General features: G+C 37.7%; 1 protein-coding gene across 4 annotated transcripts in view; it reads right to left on the minus strand.

Moving 5' to 3' along the window:
* MINDY2 (MINDY lysine 48 deubiquitinase 2) overlaps positions 1-14,592 on the minus strand; it is a 39,396-nt gene that overhangs the window by 23,504 nt on the left and 1,300 nt on the right. For all 4 annotated transcript variants that reach the window (XR_010072453.1, XM_063346031.1, XM_063346030.1 and 1 more), the window contains exons 2-4: positions 6,481-6,538; positions 4,697-4,761; positions 231-389 (exon numbers count right to left, since the gene is read on the minus strand). Coding sequence is in view for 3 of the 4 variants with exons in the window: in XM_063346031.1 (XP_063202101.1) it covers positions 231-389; positions 4,697-4,761; positions 6,481-6,538 (282 nt within the window). In the remaining variant the exon portion in view is untranslated. The remainder of the gene's footprint in view (positions 1-230; positions 390-4,696; positions 4,762-6,480; positions 6,539-14,592) is intronic.

Raw genomic sequence — 14,592 nt, forward strand, 5'->3', positions numbered from 1 at the left:
CTTGAAAGTTAGCTTGATTATAGACCTAATCTCTGCAGAGTTACCACACTAAAAAACACGTACAGTTTGTATTCACTCCTCTCTGAAGAAAATCCAATTTTTCTGACTAGATTTGAAAAATCCATTACCATAATCATTGACTTCAGCTAAAATTCTGAAACATCTCCCCTTCCCCCAGTAAAATTCAGAATAATTTATATTCTATTTGAATTACTGAAAAAAATATTTACCTGAGGGTCCACTAACCATCCATGGTACAAAGGGATATCGAGAAGATCAAACACTATGCATTCAGGTGTATATTCAAATACTCGTACACCTGTAAACTTCACATTGACATCCAGACCCGTCTGTAACTTATGCAGAATCGCCATTGCATCGCTCATATTCTGACAGCAGAAAGAAGAAAAAACAGATGACCAAATAGAGCTTTGTACACTTGGTGGTTACCACTGTAACCCTTCATCATTTATTTATCACTCATCAATTCAACATTTAAAAAAAAAATTACAAAAGGGGAAATTAGCTAAAAAACTGTTTCAATGCATACTCACATTATTCATTCTCATTGTGCCAGAAGAGATCTGCAAAATAAGAACTCTCCCTCCAATCAACTGGATCTGACTGTTTCTTCTTCTATACTCATAAGCTGCTTTTAGGCAGCTCCTATTTCTTTTAGCTCTACTCCCCCTAGCCACAAGCCAGATGGCTGCAAGAAGCACTGGATTATAAGGGAATTGCTACGGGACACTCCTGAGCTTTATTTTCCCCTTTTAGGTCCTGCGTTATGAGTCAGGCTGCAGTACTTGCCACCACATAATGAATAAACAAAACAAACAGATCTATGCAGATCTACCTGCCAACTCCAATTTGGGGGTTCAGTACTTGAAGTAGTGAACAACAATAAAGAATTTCATTTTTTTTTCCATAAAAAAAAATTTTGCTATCTTATTTTGGGCATACCTTTAAATGGCCTGTAGATTCTACTGTGGAAACAAGTCATGAGTAGTAGTGATCCCAATGGAATCCTAAGGGGATCACATTATGAAGATCCAATCACACAAAGCAAAGTTAAGCCAAAGATGAAGTGCTTTGTGAAACAGCTCTCTTGAACCAACAGACAAGTAAGTTTCTTGGCATGCAGGAAAAAGATTTTTCCACCAAGTGAGGAGAATCCACAAAGAGTATGATCAGAAAGCATTTGCAAAAGATTCAGGGAAACTGAGGTGCTTGTTTGTTTGTTGTTTCTTTGGGGTTTTGTTGTTGGGTTTTGGCTTAGTTTTGCAATATTCTGTTGCCCAAGAGGAATTCAGAATTGCAACAATGGGGAAAAAAGCATGACAAAGAACAGAAATACAGATTGGAAAGGAGATGGAGACAGAAAAGATTCACAAGCTAAAACCACTGATTGTTAGAGACAGTTACCTTTGTGGAGTCTTTTAATAATAAGACAGTTAATGGCAAGAACCACAATTAATAGAGTCAACAAGGGAAGACAAAAAACTGAGAATAAGGATGAATGACTAAAGGATGAATAGTAGGAAAACTACTGAGAAGCTAGGGAGGCTAGCAAGGCATAAGTGGGGTACACAGCAATGAATTATTTTATCAAATTAAAAGCAACTTGCTGAAATGCAGGAAAATTACAAGTAACTGGACCCATTAAACAATAATAACAATAAACAATAACATAACCACTACATTAAATTGAACATTCAGTTCTGCAGCACATTAATGGATACATTGACAGAGCTGAATGCCAACACAAGCCTGTATATTAGAATGTAAGGTAGACCTTAGGATTTTTAAGAAGTCAGTTTAAGAAATCAGTCTATGCACCTTGAAACTTGGTATTGTAAAGAATGTACCGATTAAAACATACGACACTCACTAAGTAAACATGCTAAGTGAAGTAGCTACATCATTCAATATTTCATGATCCAATTCTAAGCACAGTTTTGCATCTGTTGGAAAGATGAATGTTAACTAGATCTTGGAAGACATTTTAGCTATCTTTCAGCATGCAACAGAATTCTAAAACACAACTTGTATGTAAAAATTGTGTAAGCAGACATACATATATAGAATAGTCTTGCCTACAGATCTTTGCACAACACCTTACATGTGCAACAGCATGGTTTTATTACAACATATAGCAAAAATTTCATGTTCACCAACCTCAGCATTTTAGCCAAAGCAATTAAGCTACTCCTCTTACTGGTATGCAAGTTTAAGCATACTTTTTTTCTTAATAAAAAAGCAGTAGAACAATAAGCTTGTTCCTACTTCGAGTAATTTCAGTTTAGATCCAACTTTTGAAAACTCCTAAAGTGAGTTGATAAACAGACATACTTCCTTGTTACTAAGCAGATTTAAACTCTCAGAAGAGTTGAAGCTTACACAGAAAAGCTTATAAACCACTTGACAGAGCATAGCTATAAAACACTGTCTGACCATTATCCAGTACCTACACTTGAGAGCAGCTGCTATGAATGAGAGAGTTACTGCTTGTAGCCCTTTAACTGCACTGTTGCGTGAAGTTTTTATTACCAGGAAGGTAACAGCTCCCACTACTTTACTACATGTTGCTTCATCCATTTGACAATTTTGCCATGTCACAAGATGTAGAATTTAGCGAGATTTTGTAAGTAATTCTCAAGATGTGGCTCAGACTTTTTTATTTTTTTTAAAGTTTTTATCCTTATAATAGCAAACCAAACCGCCTTACTTAAGAAGTTAATTTCATTAATAGGGACCAGACATCAAGTATGAAAACCTATCCAGAGGTGTTCTGGAAGAAATAATGCTATACTGTTACTCCGTTAAATGAATAGGAAGAAAGCCTATAGCAATTCACAATTCAGATCCATCCATAAATTCAGATCATACATCTACAGACTTTAGTGGCATTTATTTTGTAGTGTTTACTTTGTAAAAAAAGCAGGAATACATCGAACTGTCCAGAAAACCGCAGAACTTTCTCACTGCAATTTGAACAGTATCATTTCTATTTTAGCTATTTCCGTGCCTTCAAAGCGCAAGCTTCTAAAAAAAATGAATGCAAATAAGTGAGGATATAAATATACAGAACAGTTGAACTTGGAAGGGACCTCTGGAAGTCATCCGGCTCACATCCCCTTCCCAAGCAGGGCCACCTACAGCCAGCTGCCCAGAACCACGTCCAGACAGCTTTTGAGTATCTCCTAGGACAGAGACTCCACAACCTCCCTGGGCGACCTGTTCTTAAGTTTGTGCATTAGAACTTGTGCTTTTCTTTTTTTTTTTAATCCAACTTTCATTCAAATACTTAATTAAATGCCTCAAGTATGTTAAAAAAAAAAAAAGAAAGTTGCAGCTGAAAGGAGTTATCTTTTCATGATGTTGAAATTACATTAAAATCAAGCATTACAAATCTAGCTGTCTGTAAAATTTACTTGAATTTCTTGTATAAGAAAATGTATTGGTTTAGGCAAAGAATATTACCTGTGTGACAAGATAAACACAAAATTATGATTAACACCAAGACTTAGTTCCAATGCTTCTGAAACATTATAATTTTTTAAGACTCAGTTGCCTAATTAGTTTCATTTTCCCCTCTCAGGTGACATCACTCATGCATCTACAGGTACATTTAGAACATTACTAGAAGAGAAGATTTCTTTAAAATTGTACAGTTAAATATTTAAGGAAAGTGTCTGTGACATTTACATAGTAAACCCATATAGCTGAGCACAAGAATGCCATAGAGGTTGTACTTTAACCAGGTACATAGTTTTCATCACCCTCCTTTAAGTTCATTATAGCTATAATCTTCCATAGCACGAAATTGTATGGAAAAAATATAGCTAATTTTGTTGTTACAAAAATAATTCATATAATTGGATACAAGTCATATTTTGGATTATCATTAAAAGAATCCACATTCAATCTTCATTCTAATTTCAGCTATCCCAAGACACTTGATTTAATTTCCAACACTGAATGAGAGCAAGAAAAGAAGACCTAATAATTAGAACTATCTTGAAACCTAACACCTATAATAAATTCAAATAATTTTTCCATGACTAATCAAAAAAACAGCTGTGACCGCAGACAGAACTTGAAAAATTTGCTCCAAGATAATATACGATACATCAATATTTTTTTAAACTAATAGTATTATCTTTAACATAGAAATACTTCTGTGATGACATAAAAGTAGTGGTCAGTGCAAATAATACTGCCTTTCATAATATGGAATCAACCTCTTTTTGTCCATCACAAGTTACGAACAGAGATCTCTTTCTTGCTCAGTTTACATCCTCAGAGAAAGTCTAGCAGGCATCACACAACCGAGCACACTGAAGGACGCACAGTAGAAGACTTCAAAGAGCAACCACCCTGTTATCTACTTCATCTGTACTTCCCTGTTACAATTCCTCAATAAAACCAAAATTTCTTCATTAAACTTATTGCAGCCAAAAAAAAAAAATCATTACTTGTGTTAATAGATACCAAGTTTTTCTTTCACTTACAGGAATTACGTATAAATGATACTCTACATCAAGCCTAAGGGGAAAAAAAAAAAAGGAAAAACCAACCACAAACAATTATTCATATGCTTCTGGTTTTGAACAAGATGATAAACCTTAGGTGAGAAAAAAAAATCTTAGTTCCTTCAGACATAAGCAGTTATGTTTTAGGAGCAGCTCCTTACCTGCTCATAATTTACACGCTGAATTTCAGATATCTCTTTAGGTTTGGCATCAAGAATATAGTCTCCTAAAAAAAAAAAAACCCAAAAATAAAGTTAAGTTTATTCCACACTCAAAACTTCAACATTTCCATGAACACTTCCTGACTGAAGCTGACTGATCATAAATACCATCATTGAAGTTCTCTATCAAATTAATGAGATCGCATTGTTTTATAACCTGAATTATAATTATGGAGTAAAATAAGAGTATAAAGACCATAGTAAGAGCATATTAAGAGACAAAATTCAAATGGCCAATGTTACTACCAAAGCAGCATTTCATAATCTCTTGCTTAATTATTCAGAAATTTACCTACCTCCATGCCTCAGCTTAAAAATATTAAAAGGTCAAACTATTCACAATAGGATATGTAATTGCGTAACGCAATTTAAAGATGCAACCACTTATCCTGACTGATACTGTATTTTGGCATGTTTCTATACAACGATAATGCTATCATTCTGAAAGCCTTGTATTCCATCTGTGTCTACAATACAAAGGCAATCAATCAGTTAATGAAGACACTGGGGTTCGAAATTTATAAAGTTTTTGGTGACTAGTATCCATAAACTGCCTCTCCCAAATTTTTCAGTTTTTATTTCAATATTTTTAGTATTTATTCCCTTGCACCATTCCTAAAAAATATGTTTCTACTCAAAGAAAAATATAATTACAGCTTTCCTAATCTATAATCTTTTAAGTTAAGATTGTTCACAGTGGCTGAAGGGTTTTTCATTTTTTATTTTTTTTAAGCTGTAGAAGAACCATTTGGCAATTGCTAATCCTGTTGACTGAATAGGAACCTAAATAATTTCAGCAAGTAGTTTTGTTATTCAATTTAGTAAGATAATTCAAGAAGCTAATATACGCCTTCAAGAAAGAATACACACATTGTGGCAACTATGATTATGCAGTGACTTCACACAGTATTATTCTATCAATACAACTAGAAGAAATGTTTAGACACAGGCAGCAGGATTTCTTAAGACTTTTTTTTTCAAATTATGCAATTAACTTTTTTCTTTCACTGAAAGATTCAGCGATATGCTTTTGAATAGAACAAGCTACATTCTTTACAAGCAAAAAGAAAGAAAATATAGTAAGGTTGGGATTTTTTTCTCCCGCTTAAGAAAAATCAAAACCTAGTCTATTAAGCTCAAACGTTTTATATTTGTTCAGCTGCAAAGGGAAAGCACTGTGGCACATATAGCTTAAGTATTATCCCAACTGCACTTTTAACACCTGGCTCATTCTGGGCTACTGAAGTTACAGATTCATCAGACGGGAACTGCTGCAGTTCTGCTGAACACCGAATCTGGCAAGGGAGTAGTGCCTGCAAATGAGACCCCAATCACTGCAACAACTAAATTAGTTTTTCCTGTTATTCTAATCGGGTCATAGTACCAAGGATTAGAGTTACTGCAGACAATTAAAGGCACAATTGACTTACTACATTCTGTCAACTTAACAGAACAACATTGTAAGAGACATGCCTAAGTTTACATCTACCAATGTGTCAGTGTCCTAACCCACACCAACTGCATCATTAGTTAGGACTACCAGTTAGGAGAGCAGGACAGAAAACTTCTAAAAGCAATTAAGGAAAAGCATGAGTAACTGAATGCCATCAGTAGTTTTCTTGAAGCACCCGTTCAAGTCAAGCAGAATGAAACAGTAAACAAAACAGTCCTTCTCACTAACAAGTATAACACATAACTGAAAACCATTTATCGTAATTACTAACCTAAGTATTCCATCAGCTGTTCAGCCGTTATGATTTCCATCATTGGTGGCAGCTTAATCTGTGAAAGTAAAAGCATATTCTCTTTAAAATGTCAAAAGCACCACAGTTTGGAAAGTTATCAATAACGTATTTCTAAGATGGAAGTCTTCAGAGCACATCTGCCTCACCAATTTAGAGGAGCATTAGCATACTGGGACCAAGAACCTTCCCAGGGCCTCTACTAAATAGCACCTACAAGAGGAGGTTAAAAAAAGGCATTTTGATTTTTAGAGCAGCCACATGCACACAGAACTCTCTCCCACTTGCAGCTCTCTGCATCGTGCTCCCTCTTCGCACCAAAGCATAGCACCAGCGTCCCCTGAACCACAGAGCAGCGCACATTGCTGGCCGCACTTGCCCAGCCACAAGCATCCAGGATGAACGGAGCAGGAACTGCAGCCATGCTCTGTTAAGAAAACGTCACTTTATTCAGAAAAGCTTTGGACTCCCTGCCTTCATTGTAATGCTTAACTGAGCCTTAACTCACAAAGTTCCTGCATACAGACAAGGGGATGCAGAGTGTAGTGGCCACAGGTGCCGGGACAGGGAGGAGGCGTGACCTCCCAGCCTCCCGTCCTGTGCCCACATTTCAAGGATTTTTGGTTTCGCTTCATACAGAGGAGACTGGACACACAGAACTTGGTGGTGAAGCTTCCATTACCCTCTCCCTGACATATTCCTGGCATTGTCACCTGCTAAAACCACCTTGGCAGCCGCCAGAGCCAAAGGCTTCTTATACCTTCCTCTCCCGCAACCAGCATCCCAGGTAGAGGTTTTGGTCGTGCACTTCCACTTACACATCTCCCTGCAGTAACAGCCAAAGCACAGACACATACAAAGGCACGCTTCTGGCAATCTGAAGGAATACCAGAGTAGTACATTGTCTTTAACCATAATCTGCTCAATTTTTCTCTGCATAAATATGAATTTTATTTTTCTAGAGCTTGCTTTTGGGATTTTTTTGTTTGGTTTTTAAGCTTTCCCTTCAGTTTTTGATCTTCTCATCCTATCTTTCTTCAACATCTTTCCACTGAAAGTCTAGAAAGCCTTTTGTTAGGATTTTTTTTTAATCAAGATTCTCAACGCTTATCACTGTTCTCCTTGACACAGATAGAAAGACATGATGTGAGACTGTTAACTCCTGTTTAAGATTTAATAGGCTCCAACTACTTCGCTGGGTGTGGAGAGGAAAGAGGAAGTAGAAAGCCATGAGACGGAAGAATAATACGCAAAAAGCCTTTGGGATATAGCATCCCAAACTCAAAAATACACACTATAGCAACACATTACACTGTTCACATTGTGATGGAGAGGGTTTCCTTCCTGAGAACCTAAGAACTAAGCTTTTTAATAACTTTCCAGAGAAAATGAGGTGTGACTGGATTGAATCTATCTCACTGCCAATTTTAATCATATTTGAAAAGGCAAATGTGTCAAACACAAAGTTAATATGGCTTTGTTATTTATACACTGGCTAAGAAATATGCTCACACTGAGGTCAGAATTGGCCACATGGCATATGCCACCCATTGACCAACCCATCGTCGCTGAACGTAGAAAGAAGCTGAACAGTACTGGGATCTGGGGAAGCAAGGGAATGAAAGTATAAACCGTTAGTAAAGCAAGAAACTAGTGAAGCACAAACTCATAAGAAGGAAGGCTAAATTGGTTCCGCTTATAAAAAAACCCCTTAAGATGCTATGAATTAAACAAAAAGAAAAATCAGTCACGTGTGCATAGGCACATGAATTTTTGAAAACATCTTTTATATGAGTGACAATGGATTGTAACTTACAAAATTTCTTAACCTCTTACCAGAACTTCTCTAAGTTTCACTAATACTTGGTAGGCTAAAGGTTTTCATCATCTTTTTTCCTGTTCATAATATTCATACTGAGTATGCACATACATATAATATATTGTGCCATAAAAATAACAGGAGTACAGGTTCAAAAAGGTCATTCTTAACCTCCCAGTTCTGAATGGGCAGGATCCAAACCTCAGCAACCATGAGCTGTGCACAGCCCCAAGCTGGTCTGCTTCATTACAGCTCCGAAGGCGAGCCAATATAACGGCACAGGACAGAATCACTCACACCAGCTATGCCTGCAGTGGTGCCGGGACTACACAGATGTGCCAGTATAATAAGAAGGAAAATTAGCATTGTGCCCTCAACTATTAGCAGGACTATTGTGACGATTCTTTCAGGAGCGAAGCTAGCTCTTTTTATTATTTATTTAAAACCATTCATACCAGCTCAGCCAGCATTGCTTGGGGGTTTCTGCTCCGCACCCCATTTGGGAATCCCGAAGCATTGCCTACACTACAAACGGCAGCTGTAAAGCACAATTACATGGGTTATGTGTATTTGAGCTCTACGCACTCATGGCGTAAATGTATTAATATTTCAGACTTGAAGGAGGTATTATTTGCATCATTGGTTAACAAGCTAAATTCTCCCTCACGATTGTAATGCTAAGCAATTTTTTTTTTTTTTACTGCAGAACCAAAGCAAAGTATATGCAGAATCTCTCACAGTAAGGCATTTTAACAAGCTAAATCTCAAAATTAACTGCTTAATTAAATGCTAAACAAAGTTAACGGATTACTTCACATCATAATTTTAAGGGCTGGCATGTTTTGGAGGACCTTGATCACACCTTTAAAGCAGGCTAATGGGGTTCCAGCATAGTCCTAAGTACTTCTGAACAGAGCTGACTTAAGGGTACAGAGAGAACATGACATTTCCTAACTGTTCAGAGCTTCATTGCGAGTGCTTAAGCTACAGGAAACGTGCAACAAAGAGGAAATGGGAAAGAAAACACCTTAAAACTTAAGGGAGAGAGAAAAATCATACAGAACCACAGTCATTCTCCACATAAATCACCAAAAGAAAACAACGTACACAGTAGTAGTGAAAGCTGTTATTGTCCATAACAATCTGTTACTCTGAGGGACAAGTCTTCTCAGTAGGATTCAATGCTTAGTTGCTAGATTTTTACATTAATTTTACATTTTAGGAAAAACGTGTTTCCTCAACTCCCACCCATTTCCTGTCCCCCTCTATTGCAGTTTCCTGGTCTTCCGCCCCAATCTCTCTTCCTATTTCTAGCTACTTTTCATTTCCCACATTCAGGAGTTGGAAACTAAAACTTTCTCACCCAACTACAATGTGAGGTACATCAGAGACACCTTTGTAACTAAAAGACAAGATTGGTAACCAAATTTCCATATGGAACGTTTGGCTAGTACAACATATACGGTTTCTATGCATTAGACTACAAACTGGAAAACTACATAGTACTGATTTTAAATATTTTTCCACCATATTCTCCCACTCTTCAGAAGGGCTTAAAAAAACCAATTAAGTTATATAGTCCTGCACAGAAGCTAACACTTCCAAAAATACTATGCATATAGAAAGGGACTATGCAAATTTCTAATGGCCTATTATTTATAGTCTCAGAACATGTTTATTTAAAACATGCGAGTCCCCTGAATTCAGCGTTCCGGAAGAGGTAAGGGTAGCTTCAAGCTGCCTTGACAAAAACCAATAAATACTCCCTGCAAATACATACCTCTTGCCTTGCAGGAACAGCTTCACAGACTTACCACACTATCATAGCCTAGTAGTACATGCTGCCCCCCCACAACCTTAACATCTCATCCCCCAACCAGGGCTCCTCCAGCCTCTCGGAGCAGGCTTCCCGTGCTGGAAAACCTATGGACGGGTAAGCTCAGCCCATCCCACAGACGCAGGGAGGAAGGCTGCCAAGGCCTCCGCTGAGCATCCATTGGAAGCTCACCAGCAACTCACCTTTGGAGGCTGAGCGAATTCATCTGAGCAATCTGTGCAAATTCTGGCCATAAGGAGGTTTAGGTCAGTAACACGGAAGACAGGATCACGTGTGAAGGGCCAGTGCCAGAGCTCAGACCAGGCATCTCCACTGCAGAGTCCAGCAAATCACATCGATATCAGCGGGAGCATGTTGTAGTTGCCTCCGCTGAGAAGAGGCCATTTTTATGAGAATCTAAAACTAAAAATTTCTAACTAGAAATTTTTTACTCCTCCTCTCTGCACCTTAGCTTGGATACATCTAAGCATCAGCTGTTATATAACCTTCACTTACACAATTCTTACAATTGCCTAAACAGGTAATTCACACAGTTCTGAAAGTTAACAAAATTTTAGTAGAGCTTGGCACATAGGGAACGCAGCTCCTAAAACTTCCCTTCGTAGAAAGAAGTGTGATAGAAAAAACTTTTAAAGATGCTGTCAAATACTCTACCAGGATTATTCCATATGGACTCACTTCTCAAGATAAGATTAATATTATTTATATTTGTTTTATATTATTTGTTCCCTTAGGCTTATTTTATATTCCAAAAGTTTGTTTCTCTGTTCCCTGGACATTTCAGATATGTAATTTCTGTGTAATGCATTAAGGTTCACAGCGTTCTTCAGCCACATGACATTAAATCCCACCGAAGACATACAGAGCAGAATTACATGGCACCCTTACTAAGCTTTTAGCATCTGATGATTGCCATAGAGTACAGCCTGAGAAGGGCTACACCCACACAAAATTACAGTTTAATGCAATGCCAGAAGCTTTCAGAAAGTGGTGCATGAACCACACCTAACAAAGATCACAACAAGTACTTGGAAAAGCAAGCTTTGCATTGCTAAGCTTAACTACACAGGGAGCCACAAGTCTGAGGAAAGACTGAGCAGTCTTAAGATTTAAACGAGATGAAAGAGAGTGCCATACACTACATCAGTAGAAACAACCCATGCTTGTACGTACCTTTTGAAATGTCTGTTTCAACACTCAACCTCTGCTTTCATTTCCATCACAGAAGTCTAAATGGCTACCACACTGTTTTTGCACAACAGTTACTTTTTCAAGTTGAGACCATACTGCTTTTGTTTTCTTTTTACTTAGTAGAGCATTTCTGTAACACTTCTGCTAGCAGAACTCCTTGGCTCTATCTTCTAAAGGCTAAATAGCAAGTTAAGCTTATATAGGCAGTCTGCAAAAATACTTCAAAAGAAAAGTCATTCCATAATTGTAACATTTAAAAGTACAGCTTCTACAATCTGCCACCTCAAAGTTCTATGTCCAGGTTCCTTGGAAAGTAAGGGATAAAAGAAGTAGCATTTTTATCTCAAGTTTAGTTCCAAAATTTGGTACTATCAAAAAAGGAATGTGAACAGTCCCAATGGGTGCTACTATTTCAGAATTTCCAAAAACCCAAGCATTACCAATCCAGTATCTCACTCACAGATGAGAACACACAGATGCAGCACTCTACAAGAATCAATTCTTTTAAAGTAGTCTTTATGCCTGTATCCCCAAGATCTTAGCTCTAATATCAAAAATACCTCCAAAAGGCATAATCAGAAACAAATAATGACTAGGAACAAAGAAGAATCTTGCTCCATTAATGAACAAGATCTTCATAACCACTAGGGATAAATATTTTGAGTATATGGCACACTTACCTAAGGTACAGTACACCTTAAGTTTTCTTGTTATTACAGTCCTTTAAGCAAATTAACAAACTACTTACAGTAGTTTAGTATAGCATAGTATACCTTTACTCAGTGAGGGTTGTCTCAAAAAAACTGTTTTGAATGAGGACAACGGGACATACAAACAGAAGGTCAAAGAACTGTTAGTATATTTAAAACAATACTCCAGTGTGGCAGTTAGAAGCTTGCATTTTGAGCACCTCCTTAATATATCCAAATGTTAATCTGAGTTTTTAGGCATAAACGTTTCCATGATTATGGCCCACATACCCTCTGAAGGCTTCCCACTTAGTACTAAGCAGTAAATAAAGATTTTGGTTCTAAGCAAATTGATTATGTGCCACTTGTCACAAACAATTATGTGAATTCAATTTTCACTGCTGCACAAGCCCAGCTGACACACAGTATTGGATCTCAAGGTTATCACTCCCATTCTGGGATAATGAAAGCATGTAGTTGGTCACGTAAAGGGGAGCGTTTGTGAAAATTTGAAAACTAGTATTGCAAGTATTGTTTCTCAACTTCAAGCGTTTGTATGTATTATCTGAAGTCATTTGAGACCACATCTAAATACAGTATGACCAAACTCTCAACCCTGTCAGGATAGAGTTCTGAGAAGGAAAGTGGTGGCAGATACAGGGAAGACAACCCAAAGCTTAGCTGTTTACCTTCTTATTCTCTGTTGTGATTTTCTTTCCTGCCCTCATCTCCTCCTTACTCCATTTTAGTTTCCCTGCCACATAGCTTCTCTTCACCTAACATATACTATGTAGTCTTGCTCTGCTTTTGCCTAGTTTCATTTCTTGGTCTGCTTCCTTGTTCCCAAATTATAATTACCCAACCCAATCTACTGTTCATTCTGGTTCAGAAGAAGCGAGAAGAACGTGGCTGTCCACCCTCAGCCTTGGTACATAGCTAGCTACTGTCAGTGATGTACCAACGAGCTGCCAATAAGCTTGCCACTCCGAACAATGCCAACATGGTACCGGACTATAAACTGGGGAAAAGAAAGGTGAATTTGGAGAGCAACTAATTAAGAAAATGAATTACCAGGAGGGGCAATATACAAGCAACTAAGAGGAAAACCCTCCAGCATATGAATAATAAGTCATGTGATAGCAGTTTCACCAATTTAGCTGCCTGTCTGCAGCTCATGTAAATTCTGCTAAGGTTTTACATAAACAGACAGAATTATAGAAAACCCTTCCTGTAATCCTAGTGATAAGAAACAGTACGGCACTCCCAAGAGGCATTTTGATTTTCACCTATTTATAAAATCGGTATCACGTTAATTCTCATTAGTGTCATATTTCATCAAAGCAGAATGTCAGTTAAAATCCTGGATGGAGGACAGCAGAAGAAAGCAATCATATTTAAGGATACAAAGGCAGAATGCTAAGGAACAAGACCTCCAAAACCTTAAATGCAAACACTAAGAACAGTGCTGTCCCATTTATATGCTTTTATTAAATGAAAAGTTAAAAAGGAAAATCCTGTAACTAGTGATTTCTTTTAAAACACCACCACACAGAATGACAAGGAACAGTACGTTCTCCAAGGCCCTCCACTCACCCCTAGATGTTAGAGAGAGCATAGAAAGCAAGTGCTAAATACTGAAGTTGAAGACAACCTTCACACTCTCTTGAAGATCGCAGAACCTACAGAAGGCAACACCTTAAAGTCACACACAACTTCCTTATACTGCTTTCACCAATGGGTAAACATCTACACCACTGTATCCACAGCTTTCCTCCTGATGTCTGAGCTATTCCACTCAGAAAAATGTACAGAAACTGTAACTCAAACAAAATCATTAATCTTCTGGAAAGTTACCTTCCTCTAAGCAAATTTCTTCTTACACTATTACTTCCATTTTGACCTTTTCCTATGTCACCTGTTACACCTGTGAACAACCTGCTATTCCTCCAACACCAAATTTCTTCCTCTTGGTAGTACAACAGAGAAACTATTCCCACAAAGCTTTCCTGTTCTACGTCTCCCTTCCATCAGCTCACCAATCTTTGGGGGTTGAACTGCCAGCATTTCTTGAGGAGTCCCCTCTCCTCCTTGTTTTGCAATGCACACTGCCTCATAGCTCTTCTCCAACAGATACTCTTTTCACATATAGATGTTAGTAGTCACAATATGCCTTACATTTTATCTCCTTAAACATTAAAAAGAATTACTTGAAGACTACAAGAAGTCTGTATCCATGATGGCTATTAGAACACAAGACTCATAGAATCATCTACGTTGGAAGGGACCTTTAAAACCACAGAGTCCAACCATCAACCTAACACTGCCAAAACCACCACTAAACCATGTCCCTCAGCACTATGCCTGCACATCTTTTAAAGACTTCCAGAGATGGTGATTCTACCACTCTCCTGGCCAGCCCGTTCCAGTGCTTGATAGCCCTTTCCATGAAGAAATTTTTCCTAATATCCATCCATCCTAATCCTCCCCTGGTACAACTTCAGGTCATTTCCTCTTGTCAACTTGAGAACTTTCAGGTCTCCAAGCTGTACTTGGTCACG

The sequence above is a fragment of the Chroicocephalus ridibundus genome, chromosome 9 (genome assembly GCF_963924245.1).
Source record: "Chroicocephalus ridibundus chromosome 9, bChrRid1.1, whole genome shotgun sequence".
Classification (NCBI taxonomy): domain Eukaryota; kingdom Metazoa; phylum Chordata; class Aves; order Charadriiformes; family Laridae; genus Chroicocephalus; species Chroicocephalus ridibundus.